The sequence below is a fragment of the Condylostylus longicornis genome, unplaced genomic scaffold (assembly GCF_029603195.1).
Source record: "Condylostylus longicornis isolate FDR11 unplaced genomic scaffold, ASM2960319v2 ptg000075l, whole genome shotgun sequence".
Lineage (NCBI taxonomy): Eukaryota > Metazoa > Arthropoda > Insecta > Diptera > Dolichopodidae > Condylostylus > Condylostylus longicornis.
This window is the reverse complement of record NW_026578043.1, coordinates 1917600-1944674: the sequence shown is the minus strand read 5'-3', so window position 1 is coordinate 1944674 and position 27075 is coordinate 1917600. Positions and strand designations below refer to the sequence as shown.

General features: G+C 23.4%; 2 protein-coding genes across 10 annotated transcripts; one reads left to right on the top strand and one right to left on the bottom strand.

The window, feature by feature from the left end:
* The first annotated feature begins 9593 nt into the window (after positions 1-9593).
* On the top strand, positions 9594-14538 carry LOC129612555 (luc7-like protein 3). 8 transcript variants are annotated; one of them, XR_008697260.1, is made up of 8 exons: positions 9594-9876; positions 9946-10317; positions 10368-10783; positions 10902-10943; positions 11010-11086; positions 11156-11302; positions 13880-13956; positions 14097-14538. XR_008697260.1 is itself a non-coding variant. In XM_055526221.1 (6 exons), exons 1-6 carry the CDS (start codon positions 9775-9777, stop codon positions 11212-11214), a joined length of 1068 nt encoding a protein of 355 aa, XP_055382196.1. In that variant the 5' UTR covers positions 9594-9774; the 3' UTR covers positions 11215-12591. The 8 variants fall into 8 exon arrangements, 1 of the variants encoding a protein (XP_055382196.1); XR_008697258.1 differs by lacking the exons at positions 13880-13956; positions 14097-14538 and adding exons at positions 12142-12214; positions 12300-12591 and having other exon boundaries at positions 11156-12070; XR_008697259.1 differs by having other exon boundaries at positions 13880-14538.
* Positions 14539-15787: 1249 nt separating this feature from the next.
* On the bottom strand, positions 15788-26590 carry LOC129612618 (putative uncharacterized protein DDB_G0271606). 2 transcript variants are annotated; one of them, XM_055526311.1, is made up of 8 exons: positions 26151-26587; positions 24784-24976; positions 22263-23420; positions 21240-22205; positions 20645-21159; positions 20479-20573; positions 19021-19169; positions 15788-17774 (listed from the first exon to the last, which is right to left on the bottom strand). In XM_055526311.1, exons 1-8 carry the CDS (start codon positions 26463-26465, stop codon positions 17317-17319), a joined length of 3849 nt encoding a protein of 1282 aa, XP_055382286.1. In that variant the 5' UTR covers positions 26466-26587; the 3' UTR covers positions 15788-17316. The 2 variants fall into 2 exon arrangements, with proteins under 2 accessions (XP_055382286.1, XP_055382287.1); XM_055526312.1 differs by lacking the exon at positions 19021-19169 and having other exon boundaries at positions 17640-17774; positions 26151-26590.
* Between the last annotated feature and the right edge of the window lie 485 nt (positions 26591-27075).

Genomic DNA, 27075 nt, shown 5'->3' with positions numbered 1-27075 from the left:
TTAAATAACTAACCTGATCTAATAAGTTTTATTAAAGAAAAGCTTCTGGAAATTAACATAGAATTTTCCAAGAAAATCTTTAATATTTAAAAAAAAGTTCATTATTTTCAATACATACTTATACATATATGTATATGTATATATATATATATTGTTATAATATTATATTTGTATAAGGAAACTTTTTGTTATATTATTTGATATATAAGAAACAAAACAAAAAGAAAAAAACCAGAATATAAAATTTTTTCTTCCTTTTTAATTTTAATAGCCCCTATTTTCCATGGTCATATTAAAAAAAACACATATGAAATTTGTTTTTGTAATTTTTATTTTATTTTCTTTCTTTTTTTCTTTCTTCATTTTAGTTCTCTTCATTTGATTCTACTATTCTTTTTTTTTGTTTTTTGATTAAAAGCTACAATATAGAATTTAAATATGAAAACCAACATACTGCACACTTTTATTTTTTTTCATATATTTCTTGTATTTATTCATTTCTCTATATTTCTGTATATACAAAAATACATACACATATGATTATATATACACACATACAAATTCATATTGTCAAAAAAAAAGTTAACCGTTATTTGTATAATATCAGACATAATGTCTCATGTTATTAGTCATATTTCCAAAGAAAAACAGAAATATAGTTTTGTATAACAAAAAAAAAAAATAACAGAGAGAGAAAAAAAAAAAAAAACATAAAAGGATAAAATTTTATATTAAAAAGCTTTATAATTAAATTTATAAATAATTTTTATTTTTATTTTTTGATTTCGTTCTTTTTTTCTTTCCAGTAAATTGTAGTAAAATTAAGAGAAACTAGTAATGTTTTTCATTTATTTATTTTTTTTTTTAATTATTTTATTGTTGTATTTTTAATAATACAAATTAATATTTTCCTTCTTTTTTCTACTTTTCTCTTTCTCTTTTGTCGTGGTATGTAACAGTATTATTATAATAACAATATTTGAATTTTGTATGTGCGTACAAAAATAATTTTTATATTCAATAAAAAAAAAAGCACGATTAGATCATGCATTTCAGATGATTAACTTCAATATTTTTTTTAATTTCTGTTTCTGCTATTTTATTTATTATCGTTTTTATTTTTAATTTTAAATTTAATTAAAAATTATTTTAATATATACATAATATTATATACATATATAAATATATGTATTGCTTTTAGAATGTCCTTGTTCTGAATTCAAGAAGTTCATCTTAATTATTAATGACATTTATGTGTAATGCATGCATGCAGTTACGCACACACTTCAATATACAAACAATATTAGTTTAATTTTTTGGAAATTTAATTTTTTTTCTGTTTAAAAACTACTTTTTTTTTTTAAATTAAAATATAAAATATTTTATTTTACAAGGACATCGTTTTAACAAAAAGAAACAAAAAACAATATTTTAAAGCTTACATTGCGTATAACAATAATACGAACAATAACTAGGAACAACATTTTGTGTAAAAGAAAAACAATAAAAATTGCATATATTACGGCGTAATGCGTAAACTCATTTTATTGCAAAATATTGAATTATTAAAAAAATGAAGTTTTTAATAAATCTAGAATTAGTTTTTTTAAAAGCTGAAAAATATTATTGTTCAAATACGTTTTTTTTGTAGTTTATAAATATATTCAATATTTTTTAACATTTTTGGTAACAAGTCCTTCAAACGAATGTAAAAAAGTCTGCATTGTATTTTATTTCGCTCTTTGCATAAATATTTTTCTCACATGTACTTAAAATAAACGCATTGTATTTTATTCAAAAAATTGTTAAAATATAAAAATTAAAATTTTTGAGGATCACAATTCATAAAAATATCGTAAAACAACTGCTTGTTTTGGAAAAAAAATACTCACATTTATAAATTTAAGCTTAATCATAAACTGAGCAATTCATAAATTAACATATTATTGAAACTTTAACGAAATCGCATGTATATCCGACACAAGAGTTCATATTCAATGAAAAATTGTTAAACATGCCGTACCGTGAGCGTTACTAATACTAATAATATGTTTAAATGCATATTACATAAAATTTATTCATTCATATAACAGAAATACTCTCAAAATACTTTTAATAGGAATTATTAATAGTAATAAAAATAGTGGCTTTTTTTTTTTTAATTACAAATATTTTTTTAAATGATATTTTATTTAAAAATATTATTCAACTGATCGCTTAACATACACACAACATAATGTATTTGTCATATACATATAAAAACATTAGAATATTACAAAAAATTCAAATATGTAAAGGATATTTTTTCCTCTATAGAAATAAATTTTAAAAATGGATAGGTGAGTAAGAGTATACATATTTAGATATGACATATTATTCATTAATTTGTATACATACCTTAAAATATTATATAAAAACCATACTCAACTTGCTTTGAATTAAACTATTATAATATGAAAAGCAAACAACAGATAAAATAAATTTTACATTTTTATGCTTTATAAAACAAAAAGAAAACAAAAAAAAAAATTATAAAAACCAAATGAATAAAAGCAAGGAAGCAAATTAAAATGTAAGCTTTTTATAATATTAAGGCAACAAAAATAAATTCATTCATACACAAAATAAATATTTTTATAGTAAAAGAAAAAGGAAGGAAAAAAAAAATTAAACATACAGATGTGGTTACTAAAAATATTTGAATATAAAAAGCTTATGTCGAATAAGCTTATTATCATCGTCATTTCTATATTAAAAAATCATTTTAAAAAAGGACATAATCCAGAAATTTAAAATTTTTCCTATTTTTTTTGGTTCTTTTATTGGAAAATATGATAAAGTAAATACAAAGTACTTTCCTTTCGCTTTTAAAACTTAAAAATTGAATTGTTTGAAAATAAGCTTTTTGAATCTAATATATGAAATAAAAGAAAAATGAAAGCATAATATTCATATTTAAATTACATATATATATTATATGAAAATACATATACATATAAGAAAAAACTTTAAAAATTATATAGAGAGAGAAAGAAAAGTTAAAATTGAATAATAAATTACATATACATAATATATATATATATATATATATATTATGTATAAAATATTTTCCAATGTACCACTTTGAAATCCAGGATAATGGAATATTTTAAAACTTTTGGGTCGGCTCCATAAAGTCGACTAAAATAACACCAAAATATATGTATGTAAATATGTTATACATATATATACTTTCAATTAATCTATTTATAATAATATGAAATATACATATAATAATCATTTGTATATGTATGCGTACATAAGTATATTTTACACTACGTATATCCATATGCATGTGTATGTGTAAATTTATAAACATATATAACACAAACAAAAATATTTTATACACAATACAATATTAAAATAGCTTTCATATACACATATATAATAAAAAAATAATTTATTTTATTTTACTAAATTTAAGTATAAAAAAATTATTTAACTTTTTTTCAAGAAGAAAAATTTAAATATAATTGCTAAAATGAACTTTAGACTTTATTACTGAAAAACTTTAACTTTAAAGCTTTTATTTTTCAGTTTTTAAACTTTAACTTGTATACCATTTGAAATATTATACAAAATATGTTAAATAGAAAAAATTTTTACAGGACTTTTTTATATAAAAGAATGCAAAATGATTGAATGCTTTTAATGGTTGCTTATGAAAATTGGATTTGATATTAAGACGCAGAGTTCTTGTTGCAATTTCACAAGAATTACCAAAAACAAAATTCATGTTAGGTGTAGAGAATAATAATTATTAAAATAATTTAGAAACAGGAAAACACATGATACGAGTAGAGTCAAATATGCATATCATATTTATATAATATCTCGACATGTTGATATGTTTCAAAATAACAAACGGAAAGAAAAATTCATAATACCTTGCGAAAATATAATTTATGTATGGTGGTAAACAAAGCTACTGTCTTGAGTATTTTTAATCGTGTGGAAGTTATAAATTTAACCATATAAAAATTAAAATTACAATACATTATTTTATTAATTATAAATAATATACATACGTTGGTTTTTTCTAAATAATCTGCATATTATTATAATTATAGAAGTTTAAAGATTTTTTAAATAAAATATGTAAATTTTTTATAAAATTTTTTAAGTCAAATTCCTCATTATTAATTGAGGAAATTTTTTACAATTCTGATAACTTTGAAATTATATTAATAATCTAAGCTACTTATATTCCGTTTTTTAAAAGTTTTGATGTCATAACATAAATTATTTCAATGCAGACACTCACGAGAGTAGAATTTTTTTTTTTAATCTGGCAAACATTTACTGTGTTTGCAATTAGTCATTCTATATGGTTGATTTTTGGTTTAATTACAGCAATCAAAGCTTGTTTTTGTTGAATTCATCAAAATTTGTAAAAAAGATTTCACAAAAAATTTTTCTTTTTTGATTGGTAGAAAATTATTTTAAAAATTCATTTTAACTATTTTAGTATATGGTTTTCTTAAGTTTATCCATTACTCGCTTCTTTACTTTACTTAAATTTTCAACAGTGACTGATTTTACCATCTCTTCATTCCTATAGGATCAATACCCTTGTAATTGGTTATATAATTGATTACATATATAGTTTTAAGTTATAATAAAAATAATAGATAAAAAAAAAGAACAAATATTAAATTACATTTAGCAAATAAATCATTACGATTTTTATTTAAGTGAAAATTTGAAAACAATATAAAATTATTTCATATTCAATTCGTATCATCATATGGGGATTTACTGAGTAAGAATCCCTTATAAAAGAGTGTCATATTTTGTAATATCCAAGAAAATATAAAATTGAACCCTTCAGAAGAAAAGATAACCTTTATAGATTCTATTAAGAAAATTCCTTTTACTGTCTTATACTAAATATCGTCAAAAAATATATACCTTTCATGTAGAAACAAAGAAAAAAAGAAAAATAAGTAAGGACAAAAAAAGTTACAGAAGTAAAATAAATAATCATTACTTCTTGTTTATATTATGCATATTCCTCTCTCTCTTTCATTCCCTCTCTTACTTTTTCCCCCTCTCTTTGTCTACATGTATCTAATTTTTAAATATTTACATCAAAAACAAAAAATGAAATAAAAAAAAAGTGTAGAATAGTTGCTATCGAGCTTTGACCCTTTTGACAATCAACATAATGAACCAGCAGTCACGTATTAATACAATTTATCAAATGAGGTCATTTTCCCATATAGAAAAATAAAAAAGAAAAAAAAAAATTAAAACAACTTCATAGCTTTATTATTTCGTATATCCTTGCAATGAATGTTGTGATCGTTTTTATTATTGGAGCTCTTAAAAACTCTTATCCTAAATACATTATTATTTTTTTTAACTTTATATTTCTCTATATGTCTGTATACCGCAACTATACTAATATATGCATATATATATATATATACAAACTATTAAATTAGACTCAATTTTTTATTATTTAAGTATAGGGAAATTTGTGTTTTTTATTTTTATTTTATGTTTTTCTTTTTTTTTTTTTGCATTTTCATTGTATTATTATACGGAATAATTTTTAATATTATATAGAGAGCTAAGCGGCCACACCTTGTATAAGTTAACAATAATTATATATATTTATTTTTAATATTGACTTTACAAACTAAAAAAAAAATAGAAAAAAAAAGTAAATATAATTTTTTTTTTTTGGTTTTACTCTTTTGGGAATTATTTTCATGAAATAACCTGGACAAAAAAATATCTATATTAAATATTTTTACCTAGTGTAGACGGAAATTTAATGCGAAAATAAAAAAATAATAAATTTATAGGGAATCAAGTCAATAAGACGCGTGCAATTTAATTTGCAGCTTGGTATCGAATTTATGACTTTTTATAGGATTAGACCTTTTAAAAACAAATTAAATTAAATTATACGCGATTAAAATGTCAAATATAGCAAAATTTAATGGTTGATTATTTGATATGGGAATAGCAAATTTTAATATTTGTTTTTGTTTTGCTATAATTAAATTATATGCACTTATTATGGGCTTATAATAATTCTATCCGAATACGAAACCAGCGAATAAAATCAAAAATAAATATTATACAATATTTATGTAAGAAATAATTATATCTTAAATGCTGCAAAATAGAATGTCATAATTAGGCAAAATTTGCGTCTAGCATCTCATTAAAACCAACTTAATATGTTCGAAGAAGATAAAGAATGTTTCATTTTAAAGTTTTCTTAATAATATGATTTTTTAATTGTAAGGAAATTATAACACGTTCAAAGGAAAATCTAAATTGTAAAAATTTAGCTACAAAAATATACAACGTAATTATACTCGTATTTATGTTATTTCAATAAAGAATTTACCTAATTGAATTTTCTTTAATAAAAAAGCGAAATGTTAACCATATATTTCTTGATTTTAATCATAAACAAGTTCAAGTTTTATTCCATAATATGTGAAAATGACAAAATGGTTCACAATTCATATAATAAAATTCACAATAAAATCACAAATGTTTCAAAGCATCTAATAGAAAAAAAAAAAAATAAAATAATTAATTTCATATAGTTGCAAATAGTTAAGGAATAACAAAAATCCAAAAAAAAAGAAGAAATCGAACAGAATTAAATTCACAAGGACACGATAAGAATAATGACGACAAAATTATGTTCTGACCAATTCTCCCTTATTTTTATTTTCCTTTTTTATTTTTTATTTTTTCTTCTGTCTTTTTAAATACTTGAAGTTCATTTTTAACAGAAACCTCATAAAATATTCATGTACCTAAAGAAAGCAATTGAAGTATACATTTTCCTTTTTTTATTATTATTCCTAAAAATAAAACTTAAATAAAAGGAAAAACAAATAGAAATAAAAAGCGAAAAAAAAATATTTTTATCTTGTTATACATACATACAATATGTATTTAAAGTCTATAATATCTATATAAGTGTACATGACCATATATGCAAATTATATTTACAATATTACATAAATTTGCATAGATACTTCTATATGCAATAGATTTGATCAAAAGTAATATTAGTTTTACAGACTTCTACGTTTTTATAAGCTAACATACTAGTTAGTACTTATACTGTAATGTTATATAGCATGCCAATTGAATTCACAGTAAGTATCTGTGTAAAATGTAGATTAAAAAAAACTAATAATAAAGTACATATGTATATAATAATACAATTATTTATTACCAGAAATATATTATATGTAAGTAATTTAAGTGTCAAATGTTTAAAGAAAAACAAAAAATTTAGAGAAAAAAATATTAATAATATTCTTATATCTTTAATTTCAAATTCTTATCTCTATTCTTGATGACGTATATGCGGCTAAATTGCCAATAACGTATGCTGATTATTTTTATTAAAATAGCTGAATTATTGTTTTTTTTTTTGTCAAATAAACATTAGTTTAAAGATTATTTGCGAATAATAAAAAAAAAATAACCAAAAATTTTATATTGTACAATCAATTAAAACATAAAAAATGTTATATTTTTTGTAATTGAGTTTTTAGACTCATTTTATTGATCTTCAATCATTCTTTATTAATTACATATAATATAAAGCTTCGATTAAGAACGCATTAGGAAAATTTACCAACTTAACCAAATTAATTGGGATGTTATGTGTACTTAACTTAACCAATATAAGTATATGGATGTATGTACTATATATTTATACGTTTATTTTGATGAACATATTATTGTGGTTTGCATACTCACATACATATGCTCATGACAAATGTCATTGAATTTCAAAAAAAACCTACACCAATTGTACAATTTATTTAAGAATAAATCATTAAATTCCGAAAAATTTTAATATGTATATATTCAATTTATGACTATTCAGCATTATATACAAAGAAAAAATGTAATTTATATTTAATGGTCATGTACAGTAGTAGTTTATTTAAAATAACTAAACCTACGCTATTTTACTGAATGCAAAAAAAAATATTTTTGTTATTCAAGAAATAATTGTCTCCATTCATTTTACAAAAAAAAAAAAAATTGAAATTGAACTCAAATGAACCTTTCTTTCTTCTACAATATTAACTTCAAATGGTGTATTACAAAATTTATTTGCAAACCGAAATAATATAGAATATTTAAACATTTTTATATATATATATACATATATATAAATATTTGGTTATTATATTTTTAAATTAAAAATTCATTTGTCTATATATCTATATAAATATATTGCATAAAAAATAGACAAATTGTATATAAGAATAATGATAAGTATATAAGTAAGTGAAAAATAACGAAAATTCAAATACCATTACACATACATATGTACATTAATTGGAAATATATATTAAAGTTAAAATCAATAAGGTTGAAAATAATCTGTAGACATTATACTACTTTTATGCGAATATCATTCGGAATGCTATAATTAACAAATATTTATAATGTAGTCATAATATGTTAATTGATATTTTGTCAAAAAAAGGAAATAATAGTTAAAGTTATTATAGACTATATAGAAAATAGGGTAGTATTGGCATAAAAAACATAAATAAATCAAATTTTATAGGAATACAAGAATAATAAATTTCACTCAAAATTTTCAACGAGTATTTCAAAAAAATCCGACAAAAAAAATAAAGATATAAGAGACTTATAATCATATTCATGCATGTATAATTAAAACACTCTTCGATTACATATCGCTGGTGAACATTGTAAAGTAAATAAAAGTAATTTAAGATATTTTTTTTGTATATATTCAATACGATTTATATGTAATTTTTAATATTATATCCAAGTATTTATAAATTGTTCTCCGCAAAATTAATTATTTTTATCAAAAGTTAAGTACGTATTGCATGTGTCGCATGGTACATAATATGCATTGTACCTTGCAAATAATAATTCTTTTGAATTAATTTTTGTTCACTTCGTTCTGATTAATAAAAGCATAAAAATTTTACATTATAACTGATAAAATTTCTTTTGAAAAATATTTTTGTATTAAAATATCTGAGTGGTAGATGTCGCTACTATTAGTTTTCATTTGAATTTGGTTAGTTTGTCAAACAAAAAAATTTTATACCTAACAGTTTGATATTTGTTATGATATTCTCTTTGTGTGCCACCAATATAAAAATATTAAACTTAATATTATGAAGTCAATTCACAACACTATGTTTTATAGCCTAATATTGTAATTCACAATAACAACTTTGTCCGTCAGAGCAAAATTTAGTCACAAAAATATATCTATCATTTTTTCAATTTGAAGTTTTCAAAATTGAATTATTTGATGGATCCAAAAAAAGTTAGAAGAAAATACGTTTACAATTTGGTTTTCAAAATTTTGTTATAAAAAACTTGTAACAACAAAATTTGAATGTTACATTCGTGTCTGTCATTAATTTTTAATATTATAATATTGATATGTGTTTATGCCAAATTTAGCATTAAAAATGCCAACATCTCAACCCTAATGACATGCCGATTTTTAAAACGATGTTGTCATTTTGACATTTAATTTGATTCGAATGATTCAAGAATTGATTTTCAATTTTGGCATTTCAGTTCTTGTTCTGAAAAAATGCTGAGTTTGTAAAAAAATTTTGGAGGCAAGAAGATTATTGATACATACTTACAGGATATAAATTTTTTGCTAAAATATTAAAATACTTGATGCCTGAAAATTTAAAATTTTAATTTTGTAAGCTGTAAAATTTTAAAATGGTGGACGCTGCAAGGCAAATGTTGGATGAATTAATGGGAAGGAATCGCAACGCCGATCCGACCGATAAACCAAGGAAAATTCATTGGGACGATCCTGATGTAAGTTTTTACTTTTTTTTGTAAATTTTTCTTAGAAATTATTTTTAAGTATATGTAAATGATTTTTAGTTCTGCCAATATTATATGGTAAAGTTTTGTCCTCATGATTTATTTGTAAACACGCGAGCTGATTTAGGTCCTTGTCCAAAAATTCATGACGATGAGGCTAAAAATTTATTTCTCGAGGCAAAACGAGGATCTCGTAAAAGACAATTTGAAGATGATTTCATACGTTTTTGCAATAACATGATAAATGAAGTTGACAGAAAAATTCAAAAAGGAAGACAAAGACTTTTGCTAATGAATAAGGGGGAAGGTTCAAATCCAACGATATATGTGTCAAAATATCAAGAGCAATTGAATAACTTAAATGCTAGAATTAAGAAATTACTAACAGAGGCTGAAGAAGCCGGTTTACGCGGAGATGTTGATCAGGCTCAAGTACGAAGGAAAATAGAAATATAATTTGGACTAATATAACTTTATTACAGGGTCTGACAGCATTATGTGAACAACTGAAAGAAGAAAAGAAAGTGTTGTTATCTCAACATGATAATGGCTCTCCTTCATCTGGACCTGATGCTGCTGCAGTAAAAGCTGCGATTCCAAATTGGATTCCCGACGCCAATGGTACACAAGAGAAACAAATGGAAGTGTGTGAAGTTTGTGGAGCTTTTTTAATAGTTGGTGACGCCCAACAACGGATAGAAGATCATTTAATGGGTAAACAGCACTTGGGGTACTCAAAAGTTAGAGCTGCAGTGGAAGAATTCCATGAAATGAGAAGAAAAGAAAGAGAAGATGATGAGAAAAAAAGAGAGGAAGAGCGCTCCATACGTGCGGGAAGAAGCCACAGTCACAGAAGTGATAAGGGTCGTGATAGATCTCGTGAGAGGAGGAGGCGAAGGTATATTAGAATATGTTATTCAAATAATATTTCTAATTAATTAGAACTTTAAAAATTTTAAACTTTACTTATTTTTAAGAAATTAATGTATTAAATTTATGTATTTCAATTTTTTTAGTCGGGACGATGAGGTCGAACGTCATGTAAAAGACGATCGTAGGTTAGTATAGAGACATTTCTTTAGTGTAAATATTTGATGTAATATGAGTAATTTATTCTTAATTAGGGATCGTTATCATAGAAGAAGTCCCGACAAACCTAAGGCAGAACGACGTCGAAGTCCTGACAGGGAAAGATCCAGACGTAAGTTTATAGAATTTCTTGTGAATGCAAATTATTTTCAACTATCTTGTCTTTTTTTTTTTTGATTAGGTGACAGAACTTCTTGGAAAAAATCTCGTTCTAGAAGCAGAAGTTCCGGTAGAAGATAAATTTCTTTCATATATTTTTTACTTAAAATTTTGGAATTCAATAGAGGTATCCAATAAAAAAATATAGTCTAAAAAAGAATAATAAAAGGTGAGTTTCAAATTTTTCATTTGTGTGATTTAATTGAAAATATTTTTCTTTAAATACAACATTATAATAAATTAAAAAAAAACCTAAAGTAAATAATGGTCTGAGATATTATTGAATCACATCCCAAAAATTTCATCGGGTTTTCACTTGGCTCCATGATATTTACCAAGTACATATTTACGTGCTATAATATATGCAGATTATAAAGGTATTCGAATATTTTTTTAATTTTGAGTTTCAATTCTCAGGTTAGTGAAAAAAAAAATAACTATTTTATAATAGATACTATGGAATGTCAGTATAAATAAATATATTTTGTATGAACACACATATTTATAATGCTATATGGCACGGTTTTAAATAACATTAACATGTACGTTTAAATTTATTTAAATAAGTATTTTAACTTGGGAAAATATTTTACATCATCAATGGGGAGCATTATTTTTAATGCAGTTTTCGTGTTATGACTAATTTCTTTTTTGTAACCTTTATTAAAATGTATCGAATATATATTGAATATAATTTATATAGCATTTAAACTTTCAAAATGATTCTAAAACACTTTATACGTTTTACTTATATTTGTTACTTCATTAATTTAAACGCTCTCAAAGTATTTTATACTGACAAATTAAATAATCGGTAAATTAAATGCTTGACAATTTTTTTATATACGTATTTATATCTATTATAAAATTGTTTAATGCGTTGATGCAAGTAAAAATAAACAATGGCAGAGCTTCAAAAGACAAAAAATAATTAAAGGTATACCAAAACAATATTTTGTAGTTTTCTTTTAATCAAAAATTCAATTCATTTAATTTCAATAACATAAGATTTGATTATTGAGGAAATTTGTTCAACTAAAACTCAATATCCGATCGAAAAAAAACGTCATACTTCAAAGAGGTACTTTTTTTTTTGTACAAAACTTATAAAAACCAAACAAATTAATTTCAATTTTTATTTTGTAAATTATGGACTCATAAAATAGTTTATTTTAAAAAAAAAACCCAAAATACGAGTGAACCGTTCGATTTATTCGATCATTTTAAAAAAAAACACTACAAATGCTAATGAAAAAGCTACAAAAACTACATCTATAGAGGTAATTGTAATCCAAAAAAAAAAAAACAACAAACACAAAAAAAAAAAAAACAAATTTTTCTAAAACAATTTTAATAGAAATCGCTACGTCAATGACCAAAATTAGATGTCCGGTTTTCCGGTCCGTTGCCTTTTAGGAAATGATTTTTTTATTGGTTTTATTTTGGAACTATGTGAGACATAAGATCATTTTGGTATTTACAAAGGTAATTTCTACAATTTAAATTCATTCCAAAAATACAAAATAAAAGCAATTACTTATGCTGAATAAAGAAATACTAAATATTATGTATTTGTATATTTAATAATAATTATATAAAATATTGCAATGGACTTAGGTTTTAACATAGGTATTATTACTGTTCTTTTTTTTTTCCTCCCCTATTTTGTTATATGATAAACCAAGTTTTATTATATACCAAATTTTTGTTAGATTTCAGTAATTACGATATACCAATCTAGTAATAAGTTATTTTAATTCATTCACAGTTTTTTTAACCTTGTATTTCTAACTTCAATATCCTTGCATTATCTTTATTTTTAAAAACAACAATACTGTACGAATATAATTCGAACTAATTTCATAAAAAAGAAAAAAAGAAGCAAATAAATATTAGATTAAAAATTACTGCGAAAAATTAATTTAATAAAAAATATTTAAAATAGACAAACACATAAAATTATGGAGATTTAATTTTGTTTGTAGTACGATAAATGAATAGGTTTGAAAGAACTGCAACCCAGAAGGATTATATGGAAATCAAAAATAATGCGATAAACGTTTCTCTATTAAATTTATTTGTAAATAACTTAAACAGATTCTGAGGTCATTAAAGATTTAACAAAATATTTATATTATTCATTTGCGTAAACAAATCTATTCCCCTTTGATTTTAGTAAAAGTTGTTTAATTACTTTAAAATTTTACAAATTGAAATTAGATCGTAATAATATTTGTAAGTTTAAATTTTCTATTTGTTTTTTTCCTTATTGACAGTATACACATAAATTTTTTAAAGCATTTTTATAATTGTTTTTTTTTCTTTTTAATATACAAATATAATGTAAATGTTTTTTATACATACATTAATGTTGGCCTTAACCCTTATTACAATTTTTATAAAATTTAAAATAAACAAAAAAAAAGCAATTTTTGTTAAATAATCTTGTGTAATTAATCAGTAAAATTTTCAATTAATGTCATAGATAAATCAAATTTTGCTTTTTTATAACATAAAATTTAATTTCTTCGACTTGAAATCATTTAAACCTTTTCTTTAAAAACCTTTAAAATTATTTAAAGATGATCTTGTTTATGCGGTTTATCATAAAACAAATATTTTTTTTATACATACATATATCAAGTATATAAATCTTAAATAAAACTTCTTGTCAATGTCTAAAATTTTTAATTTAGGGAATTTTATATTACTACAAATTTTCTAATAATCTTAATAAATTTTTCAGAAATTGGGAATTTCATCTATTTATGGATTTTGATGTTCCAAAATTTAAATAAAAGAATATATGCGATTGTAATTGAGGTAACAAACATTTAATTAAAGTCAACATACATAATTATTGTATCCTAATATTTCTTCAACTACACAACTATGAATTTATAACTAAAATACCCATAATATAATAAAACGTGTCTTTACTTCAAAATGTCACCATACAATAGCAGCAAAAAGAATACCTTAAGTATAATATTCTGCTAGCAGTGGACAAAATCAGGTGATTTTTAATCTTCATATTAAACCAAATATAAATTAAAGAAAAAAATATACATATACCATATGTATATTTCAAAAATTAAGTAATAAAAAACATAATTATTCAAGGTTATTAAACATTTCTTTCCTTGTTCATTTTAACTCATTCAATTTTTGTGATTAGTTGTTTTAATTTGTGGGTTTTTTAAATTATAAACTAAAAAATATATACAAATATAAAATATAAATAAATAAAAAAAGGAAAGCAAAACTTGATGATCTTAATATTTTACTTATTTTGGGAAAATTATCTAGATTTTGAAGAAATCGTTTTATAAATTATTTTTAATTTAATATCTTTAATATTACGTAAATATTTTATTAAGATAATAACATTCGGAAATAAACTTAAATTGTAAAGTGAAATTTCCTTTTTTTCCCATTAAACATTAAATAATTAGTCATAAGTTTCTCATAAAAATAATTAAAAAACTAAATATAGTATTTCAAGTTGAAATGGAACAAATAAAGCCCATCAAAAATCAAGTGATTGTTTTATTATGCACTTCTTTTTTATATAATTTTATCAAAATTAGTCAAAACTTTTGAAATTTCATTTTAGGTCAAATTATAAAATAAATGGTTTATATATTTTTCAATTATGTCCATTTTCTAACATATATATTATTATATAAAGTACCTATGTGTCAAAATATAGAATAGTTTTTCAAGTAGGCACTTATTATGATGTGTGAAGTAAATGAAATTTTGGGCGAATAGGAATTTTTGGGTAAGGTAAATTATAAAACTATACGCTGTATGGAATAAATTGAGCCGTACAAAAAATATTTGTGTGAACCGTCGTGTATAATCTTCGTCATGTATTCAATTTTGCTACCGTTAACGAAGAACATCGTTTTTTAATTTTTTTAATTGAGTTTTTTATTTGCGTAAAATATTGTAAGGTGTTACACAAATTGAATAATTTTGATTTTAGTGTGCTGCAAATTATTGAAATAAATTTAACTACTTTAGTGTTTGAAAAGAAAGATAACAAACAAATAAAACTCCTGTTAAGCATATTTTTCAATCTAAATTTATTAATATTTTAAATTTTTTACTAACTAGATAATGGCGTCGAATCTTTGATAATGCCAAAAATTCACTGTTTTTTTTTTTTTTATTATTTTGGTATTCAATTATTTAAAATATATTTAAAATATATCTGTTATACACTATTTTGATCCAGAAAAAAGAAAATAAAAATGTAAAAAATAAAAAAATATAAAAAATAAGTTACAAATAAATTTAGTCTCGCAATAGTTTTCATTATTCAATTAAACATAACCTATACTTAATTTCTCTTATTTCATCAAATATATAAAATAGAGTTACAAAGTTTCTATTAATCTTTGGAACTATTTCTTACTATATCTTTGAAAAATCAGTTTTATTTTTCATTTAAAATTTCCTCAAATTAGATTTTATTCTTTAATTTCAATCAATGTTAAGTATATTTTTATATAATATCGCTTTTAAATAAGATAATATAATTTTTACATATTTTAAATGTATTGAATGGTGTGAAATTAGAAATCAATTTAGTGTACATTAAAATACTGATCAAGTCTTTTTTATTTTTTTATACTATAAAAAATTCAAAAATTTTCGCTTTAATCGAATTAAACGTATGTTTATCTTAATTGATTTTGAGTTAATTATGCAATTATGATAATTTTCTACAGTTTTGAAAAAAGAAAAACAGAATGAAAAGTTAATATAAATATGCACTTACAGGTAAGAATTTTATTATAAAAAAAAATAAAACTATTAAAATCACTTATAAGTAAGTATTTAATTATAAAAAAAAATTATTTTTCGATTTATTTCCTGAAATTCATTTTTGAGCATATACTTATGTGTAAAGAACTTAAATTTGATTTAATCAATTTAATTATGGAAGAACAAAATATTTGAATATTATTTTTCCATATTAGAATTCTTATCAATAATATAAAAAATATTTTCGTGTTACATAAATAAATACACATACATACATAATATATTAAATTAAAAAAAAAATGACTTAGAATTTAAGTATTCATACAAGAAAAAAATCATACATTATTAATTCAAAATTTGTCAAAATGTACAAGTAAAAGCAGCACATGTAAAGAAATATGCAATTAAATAAAATTAATATATAAATTTTTATCAAACAATTGATAATAAAATTTATAAATGTTAACCACTATTTAGCAACAAGATATTTTATAATTTACATTGAAAATATTCCTGACAATATACAATTTTGATAATAATAAACATCAGTAAAATATTAATATCCATATATATAAAAACTATTTTTTTAAAGAAATTTAATACATATTAGATCGCGGAAGCATTGTTATTGATAAAAATTAATGTATGCAGTTTTGCCTTATGTTAATATTGTTTAACAGGCTTACATAGATGCAATTTTCAAAATATTTTTCATAAATTAAAATTATGAATTATATTAATTTTATTATTCTTTTTATATTCATTCACAGCTCAGTTAGTGCTTCTTATTGACTTTTTTAATTCTTTTATTTTAATTTATTCGAATTTTCATAAATACATGCAATATGAACTATCAATCTAAAAATCAATCGTTTAAAAAAAAATACTTTTTTTAACCCTTTTTAAATATGTAAAAAATTAATGGACATTCAATGTGGTTAAGTAATATTATATTTTATACACATATAATGAATTTAATAATATATGTTTGTACATATATAATAATGATAAATACATTTTATAAAAGTTATTGTATATGTATGCGTACTATAAAATTTTTTCAATCAACACTCAAAATTGGGTAATTTTAATCCTAATGCTAATATTCTTTCTATAAGCATATCAATTATATTTTTATACCCTTTTTTTATTCTTAACATCTACTTAGTAATAAGTATAATTTAAAATATATTTTAAATAAATTTCAAGTCTATTGAAATATTTTTTTTAACTAATTTCAAATCAATTTCTTAAATTACTTAATTAATTGAGTTCAAGCTAAATTAAAAATATTAATTCTATGCCATACTGTTGCTATTAAATGTTTAATTTTTCAGTTTCAGGCAATAAAATAATTAGAAATTATAGAAAGAGACTAAAATAAAATGACAAAATTTATTTTTTTGTTTACCATTGTCCCCTAAAACGGGGATTAGGTCCATAATTTCCGCCGTTCATATTTGGTTGGCAATCATTACGATATTGCTGCGACTGCTGTTGTTGTTGCTGCTGCTGTTGAGAACCTAAACCAGTAGAATTATTATTAAAATTCATTCTTTGCATTGAATGCATTCCACTCATTTGATGACCTTGATTACCCATAATTTCTGGGGGCATTTGTCTAAAATTTGATCTCATTTGGAAATTTCCGGGGCCACTATTTGACATCATTGGATGAAATCTTTGTAGTCTTGGACCATTATGTTGTTGCATGGCTCCAGGAATCATTTGTCTTTGTAAAGGTCTTGGTGGTGGTCCATTCATATCAAAAGTTTCATGATAAAAATTCGGACGTTGTTGAGCATGCTGCTGTTGTTGTTGCTGTTGTACCACATCAGTTTGAGATTTTTGATTATTCATTTCATCTATTATAAAAAATAATTGCTAATTATTTTAATTTTATATCACACAAATGTTAATTTAAACTAAATATATTTATTTTTAATATGAGTTTTTAAAATTTATTAAAATATGTTCAAAATAAATCTTGTCTCAGCATCAAAGAGAGTCCAATGGTTTGCTGTAAATTAAAAACTGTTATTTTCGCTTAACTAAAATACATATGTACATATATTTAAATTAACAGTTTTCTTTTATAAATATTATTTTTTATTTTTTTTTGATAAAAAACTACCATATTTTTTTATATATGTATTAAAAATATATAAAATATGTACATATATTAAAAATTTTATTTCATTTTCAAATTAATTATAATTAATAGAGCTCTTAAATGACGAAAATATATAAGTTAACAAGTTGTTAGTAATCATGTAAGGATTTGTTAAATCTAGATTATTTTATTAAGACCCTGGATTTAATGTCAGTACGGCTTATTACGAACTGGCATTCATCAAATTACTAATTTGATTGAGAATTTAATAAAAAGCGTGTGATGAAAATAAAAAAAAAACTATTTTTGAGGCTACTTATTTTATTGTTGTAATTACTTAACACGAAATTTGTGATTTTTGATAAATGCCATCTCGTCATAGATCTAAACGCTTTTGACACAGAAATCAGTCAGTATTTTTATATGAAAGTAAGTAAATATGAACAAGTTGCATTTAGTAAAACAACGTAAGATCATAGTAACTATTCTTTGGTTTCAATTTTTGAAATGATAGAAGAATAGTTACTATAGTTTTCAATAGACTGGGTAACATCATTAAAATTCACACTCAAAAATGAGAAAACAAATTTTGCAAATAAATATATTAAGACCATGCATACTCAATTTTACTTATTTAAATACACACATTATTTTATCCGGATAAAATTACTATAAATTATATTAAATTAATAAGTTCAACTATTTCAACTATAAATAAATATTTTTCAACAAAAAATCAAATTTGGTGATTTCTTTTTTTTTTTACTTTAAAAAAGTTTTAAATCTGTACAACTAAGTTTATAACTTATTTCTATTATATAAATAACGTAAAATGATAAAAAAATAAAAAAAATATAATTATTTAATAGAGGTATTGAATCCTGGTAAATTTGCATCCTTAGAGCATCTAGGAAGCTATTTTAAAAATTATTCATATTACTGTTTATTTTTAATTACTAAATTATTTTATTCATTTCATAACTTTGAGTTTTATATACCTGTAACATTATTTTTATTCCCACCACTTTGATCATTATTATTCGAATTCTGAACAGGTTGTGGCATTGTTATAGGTGGTGGCGGTGGTGGTTGCTGATGATGTTGAGATCCCATATTTATCATAGAAACAGGCATTCGTATTTGTTGACTATGTATTATTTTATTTAATTAATGTTTATTAGTTCTTTTAATTTAATAAAAAAATGTTTTTTTGACAAGTCTCATAGAAACTTTGCTATTTACAATACATAAAATATATTTTTTAATTATCTACTCTTTAAAAATAATATTTTCCCTTAAGTTTTTCAAAAAAATACATACATACATATATGAACTGTCTAACTCAAAAGTTCAAAATTAATTTTGTAAATATAATTTACAAAATTAAATTGTATGAAAAATTATTTCATTAAAGTAATCGATTATTTTAAAATAAAAAAAAAACAATTCATGTACCATTGAAATAATGATACTTTGGTATCATTAGATAACGTTTTTATTAATAAACGAAAAAGTTCACTTTACATGCCGTTCCCTACAAATATTAAGAATTAAAAATGTAATTCGTAATATTTTCAATTTTTTAAAAGGCATGTGTCTTCAAAAATTTGAGTTAATTGCTCGAAATATATTGAAATGTCTTGGTGTTTTTAATAAATGTTATAAAATTATATTTCAAGTGTCAAAATATTTTATTTTAATATCTTATGGAAAAAAATTAGACCAAATACAATTATTGTACTCCACTAATTTAATGAACGGAAACAACGAAACATTTCGAAATATTTAGAGGCGATTAATTTAAATTATATATTAATTTTAAGAAAGTTTTAATGTTATGTTTTTATCGAAGTTAAAAAGTATGTACGTAAAATAATACTTAATAAAAATTATTTTTAGAATAATTTTGTAACCAAAAGTATCGTTTAATAGCAAAATAATGATCATATATGTTTTATTAAAAATAATGAAAAAATTATGAAATTTAATTAAAATTTGGAAGAAAAACTAAAGATCCATTTAGCCTAAAATCTGCTGTCAAAAATTTAATAAACTTGTTCAATTTTTAATTTTTACAGTAAAACTTTACTGTCCATTCGCGAACCATAAAACAAATATTAAAAATTAATATTTCATTGATAAAAACAAATGCAACGAATTTTAAAAATTAAATTAAATATAAAAGGGTGAAAAGAATGATTTTATTTAAATTTTTGACAGCAATCATAAATCCTATTTTTTTCTTTTAAAGCTTTTTTGAATAAATTAATGTAATTATCATTGGTAATCACGCTAAAAACTAAACAATATTTTTTTCAAGATTTCATATACATATTAAAACTAAATTTTAATATTGATGTATGATATTAAAATATAATTCTAATATTCTTAAAGTAATTTATTTAAAAAAATTTATTGAAATGTAGAATAACTAAACCTAAACTTAAAGCTCTTACCCTATTCCCATACGGGGTTGATGATTAGGTGGGCCGATCTCGTCGTCGTTAAATTTTCTTTTATGGCCAATCATTCGTACATGTTGATCAGACAACTTAAATAATTAACAATTCCATTAATATTTTAAAATATAATAGAAATTAATTCTAAATTTGTATAACTTACAGGAATGTGTTTATATTGTGGTTGTTGAAATTGTGTAAGCAAAGTCTGGGAAGTTTGTTGTGATTGTTGCTGCTGTTGTTGAATATTCATTATACTTCCAACTTGCTGTTGTTGTATATTTTGATTTTGTATTATGAACTGTTGTTGTTGTTGGGGAATATGTATTTGTGAACCAATTTGAACTGATGCATTTGATTGATCGATATTATGTATTTGGTTTACAGATTGTAATTGTACTTGAACTGGTTGAGATTGCAACTGCAATGAAACTGCTTGTTGATTACTAGCATTGATATTCATTGTTGTTCCTGAATGACCGGAGGGAGCATTAGAAATATGCACGTTTTGAATAATACCATTTGGATGTTGAATTTGTTGGATAGCTTGTTGAATGGTTTGAGTAGTTCCAGTTACATTTGAAATCATTCCAGGTTGCATTATTGATTGAACTTGTAGTGGTTGTTGCATATTTTGAAAATTTTGTGGAGCAGCACTTACGACAAAGTGTTGGCCACCTGCAATTGTTAAAAATAAAAAGAATGAATGTAAAAGTAAATATAATGAATGAAAGTAAAAATAATGTAGATTTTTATACTTTGTGTCATCTGCTGCATTGAGACAGGTATTTGTGTAGCTAATACTTGATTCGCTGTTGAAGTTACTATTGCTGGGGTTGATGCTATTAACGCATTACCAACCAAATGTTGAACTTGAGTTGAAGTTTGTGGATGCGAATGTTGAGTAATTGATCCCTGTGTGTTTGATAATTGACTGCTAGTTGGTATATTAATGGCACTAATTGAATTTAAAGAAATATTTTGTTGAATGGAAGTCGGAATCATAGACGTAGAATTTGTGGTAGATGTTGTTGTTTGACTTGTTATTTCGGTATTTAATTCATCATTCGATTGAGCATCGTCCGACTTATTCTCTTCAGGTGTTTTTTGGGATAAGGGTGATGAAGGTCCATTTTCCTCACATTTTATTTCTTCTTTTATATCTGTCTGGCATTGGACTCCTAATTCCTGGGTATTTTGCGAATTTTGTTGTTGCTCAGCTAACTGTTGTTGCTGTACTTGTTGCTGTTGTTGCACTTGCCGCTGTTGATTTTGATGTGATTGTTGTATTATTCTTTGTTGCTGCTGTTGGATATGCTGTTGAAATTGACCATTTGATTGTGCAATAACAGATGGTGGTGGCACATTTTGGATTGATATCGGTTGTTGAACTGGAATTTGTTGAATTTGATGAGGTTGTTGGAAAATAATATTTTGTGGATTTTGCCCTGGATGTGTAGCGATCGCAGGATGATGAATAATAGTTGTCTGTTGTTGAGGCACCACATAAGCAGTGTTACCCTGTACAATATATTGCGGCTGTCCTGCTGTTCCATTCATCTGCGTGTGGAATTGGGGGGGAGCTTGACGTATCTGCTGCTGGTCAAAAGTATGCTGTAATTGAGAAGTATTCCCTGTTGCTATTACAGTGGGTTGAACTTGAATTTGCTGTTGTGCTGATTGATATATGGGTTGAACCGGTTGAATTGACATTTGTTGATTTCCTAAAAAACATCTTTATTTTGAAAGAACTAAGAAAAAAATTTTAACTCATTAGTTACCAGTCATATGAACTTCCCCTGTTTGTGGTATTTGTTGTTGAATATATTGATATTGATAATTTTGTGGATGATTTAACACTATCTGAGTCCCAGACGCTGCTGATTGTAACTGGACATTTGGAGGTGGTTGATTAAGTTGTGGCAATTGAGGTGGTGGTTGTTGAACTTGAATTAATTGACCTGGCTTTAATGGTATAGATATCCCTGGTGGTGGTATATTTGTGATTGTTGTTCCTGGAGGAGGTTGGAGAACAGTAGTTTGCTGGGGGTGTTGTTGAAGGACCATGTTGTTTTGCTGCAATTGAAAGGGAACTGTTTGTGGAATGATTTGTTGATGTATAATAGTTGGTTGGGATTGAACGGTTTGTGGCGGAGCACCCAAAGTTGGAGGTGGTGGCGGTTGATTTTGCTGCATAAAATTTTGGTGTAAAATGGCTGTTTGATTTGGTTGCTCAACATGTGTTTGCTGAATTAATGTAGGGGGTGGAACTGCTAATATTGGTGGATGGGGTGGTAATCTTTGTGTAATATTAGACTGACCGCAGATAAGCTGTGTTTGCTGTTGTTGTGGTGGAATTGAATTCGATATAGTGCCGTTTGCAACGGGACCCGGATTTACGGGTAAACCATTTATTTGTTGAAAATGCGCAAGTTCACTTTGTAAAGTTTCAATTAAATTTTTGGTCAATTGTTTAGCAGCTTGTAGACCATCAAGACGTTGGTGCTCCAAATAAATATGAAGTGGTTCCGGAGATTCTACACCTAAATTGGGATCTATATTAAAGGAACCACGCCCGCGCAATTGAGTGATTGCCCCGGTTTCATTTTGTATATAAGCAAGATTGGCACCACCGCTTCCAATTATTTGCTCACGCAAATTAAAAGCTGGAGGAGCATGTTCTAATCCAATTATAATTTTTTCAAAAAAAGGTGCCGCTATTTGTTGTTCTTGTATTGCTTGTATTGTTTGAACTTGCTGTTGCTGTTGTGATTGTTGATTTAAGTTTATATTTGTAAGTATGTTTGGTACAGGCGCCATCGTGTTATTTTGCATCGAGGAAAAACCCTGAGATGGTTGTTGTATTATGTTGTTATTGCTGAACTTATTCATTCGGTTAGAATTATTATGAATTATTTCGTTTATTTTTCTTACTGCACCTGCAATTTATAAAGAAAATATAAAATAAAATATTAAGATTTTTTCTTTAATTAATAACTGTAAATAAAAATGTAAAAAAAAAACACTAAATCGTTAAATGACTAATAATATTGTAGATACTGATAAGAATACTGATTTAATAAAAGTTCCACAAAAATTAGAATATAAATAATTGAAATTTTTCAACTAGCCATTAAAAATAGAATTGAAGAAAAATTTCATTTAATTTGACTTTATTAGGTATAAAATATTCAAAATCTTCTTAAACTTGAAGTCACATCTTTAGAGAATAGAGACCATGACAAACAGCATTTTGTGTAATTTTAATTGTTCAACATGTCACTTTTACAAATTTTCAAATCAACAAAACAAGATATTATTATAATAAAAATTTGGAGGAATGCCAATATTTTTGATATTTTCTTTATTTTGGAAACAAGAACCAAAAAAAAAAATTCTTTAGAAGGCCTCTTTTATTTTATTAATTGCGTTAAAATATTATTTGTGAAAGCATCAAAACTCTTTATAAAAAATAATATTTTCTGTTAATTGCGGTTATTTTCATGTTTAGAAGAAAAGAAATTTGGTCAAGCATGTAACTTGCGTAAATGAGTTTTTTGACTTCATGCGTTTTTTAAATATAAAAATTTTGATGAAATTGTTATATGTATATGTAAATATGGGTATGTAAATTATTTGCATGTTTACAAAATGGTAAGTATATATAAAACTGTCTTTGGAACAAAAATGTATTATTTTTCTTTTACATTATTTTTTATTTGTTTTTTTTTTCTATGAAAAAACGAAAAGAGCCCAAACACTCTCAAAATATATTTACAGAAATTATAATTTATTATGAAATAGGCATGCATTTATTTATGTATTTTACATATATAAAAATTTGCCAAAAATTTAAATTAATTTTCATTCATGCTTCATGTTTTTATTAATATTTTTATTTCAAAAATTTTTATGAATTATTGACCAAAATGTAAACATTATTTCAAATTAAAACGCTTATTATCAATTGTGTATGCATGTATATATTATGTACATGAGGTGTTTAATGTTAAAAACAATTAAAATTTTTAAAATTAACTCATATACCTACATAATACCAAAAATTTCAAAAAAAAAACTTTGTAAAATTAACACAACAATTTAATAATTAAAATAATAATTGCATGAATAAATTTTCATACAAAAATATTCGAAAAATTTATAACGTCCATTGGCATTAATTTTATATTATGAACATTTGTTATTTACACTCAATTTGATATTTAATTTATTTTGTTATTAATTTAATTAGTTTTATTTTTTTGTTTTTTTTTTTTCTAGAATCACTTAAATAATTCTTACACGCGACAGAATGTTGAGATGTTCCCTGAATAAATAGATATAATGATCTTGTTTGCTGTTGTATTCCAATATTAACTGTCGCATCCGATTTCGATATGTTTTCGTCACGACACTTTTCCGTTGGTGAAATATATCTTCCTCGAGTTGAAATTGATGTGCCTGAGAAATTTCCAATTTCATCCTGTATTTGGCCCTTAAAATATAAGAAAATTTTCGTAATTGAAATTAAAAATATCAGAAAGGCATATGTATATAATTTATGCATTAATATATATATATTTATATGTATATATGTATTTTATTAAAAATAAATGTTTTCATAATTGAAAAAAGAAATATAAAATTTATTATACAAAAAACTGAATCTAATGTGTAATAACTTACATGCAAAGAAAAACTGCAATAGGTTACAAAATATAAAAAATAAAATAAGAGAAAACATTACAGATTGATTCAATTCTTTCAGTGAAATATGCCAACTGATTGTAATTATTTCACACCACAATTTCAATAAATTAATATATTTTTGGCGAGATTTCATAAAATAATAATTATATGCATATAATATACATGTATGTCTATACATACATATATGTACACATAATTTCTTTAATTTCCATGGCTCTTATAATTACAGATATACGTATATATTCATGATAGCATAAATACGTAGGAACATAATGGCTAGATGTATAGAAAATAAGATTCTTAATATTTAACGCCTGCATATGTAAATAAATTAATGTATTTAAAGAGAAGGGTAATTACCTACTTCATTTATACTTTAAGCAATTGCAATATTAAGACTTTATGAGTAAACTTTAATTTATTGAAAAATTTATTAAAAAAATTACATTTTTTTAATTAAGTAGATAGGTACCTACAACGTCTTAAAATTAGGAAGTTAAATATTACAGACACAATTAAAAGCTTAGGCGGATAAGGTACCTAATCTAATAGATAGAATAAAGGTAGATAGGTAGGTAACAATTAACCAATTCATTTTTTTACAATTTGGAAACTGCTTTAGATAGGTAGCACTAGGATTAAAATTACATTCCACTCTACGACTTTCATTATTTCTTATTTTGTACTTAGCTACAACCTAGGTAGGTTTTACTTTAGAAGTTAATATTAAAGCAACTGCCATCATCAATCTATAATGTGTTATTGTATGTATCTATAATTTATAACATATTTATATTTATATCCGCATAAATTTGACAAAAGTCTCAGTTAATTACACATAATATACGTATATTCAAACTAAACATTGATAAGACAAAAAATTTAATAATTTTTAAATTGAATTTTTAGTTGAAACAAAGAAACAATTTATTGATGAAAAATAAGTAAAAATTAATTACCTTTGTTAATATATTCCTAATATTTAAGGGTACATCATTTATTTCAAAATCAGCAGTAAACAATAATTTTTGACCAAGCTTTTGTGAAACAATTGGCGGATTCCCATATATTTTAATATTATCGTCTTTTATCTGACTCGTTGTATTATTTTGTTGTTGAAATGAAAAATTTGAAGAGTTCGACTGATCCTGATATTGTATTAAATTGGAATGCTGTGTATTATTTTGCGATTGTAATGAAAATTCTGAATTTTGCAAACTATTAACAATAAATTTTTTCTGTTTGTCTGATCGATGGTAATCAGAACTGAGCATAATAGACGAAAAAAAATCACTATATTATAATTCTTATTATACTTTAAGTCTTTCTAAGCATAGTTTCCTTTAAAAATATTATTTTTCCATTTTTATTATTAGAATCCAATAATAATTTTGCAACATGACTTTTAAAATTTATAAAATAATTTTCTATGTTATTCATTAAAAATCTAAACAAATATTTTTCACAATCTTAATTTGGCATTTTTCCCATTATAAATATTTTTCCTAAACTGGCAGCATTCTGAACAATAAATTTTTGTTTTGACAAATAATGACAACCCATTAAATAAAACTATGGTCTAAAAATTTAAAAAGTAATTTGATTTTGACAATAAACTGGTGGTAATTTTGGAAAACTAAATAATTGATACATTTTAAATTTTAGGAAAAATGGTGTGAATGTAAATACATTTCCACCAATTTTATAATGGACTTAATTCACTGAATGTAAATAAAATTTGTTTACAGAACCAAATCATTGAATCAAATATACAAAACTGGTATTATGTATTTCGAATTTTTCATTACTATGTTGGAATAGGAAATTAATATTTTTCGAATGACTTACAGAGTACTCTAGTGAGATATTTGAGTAACGTTATAC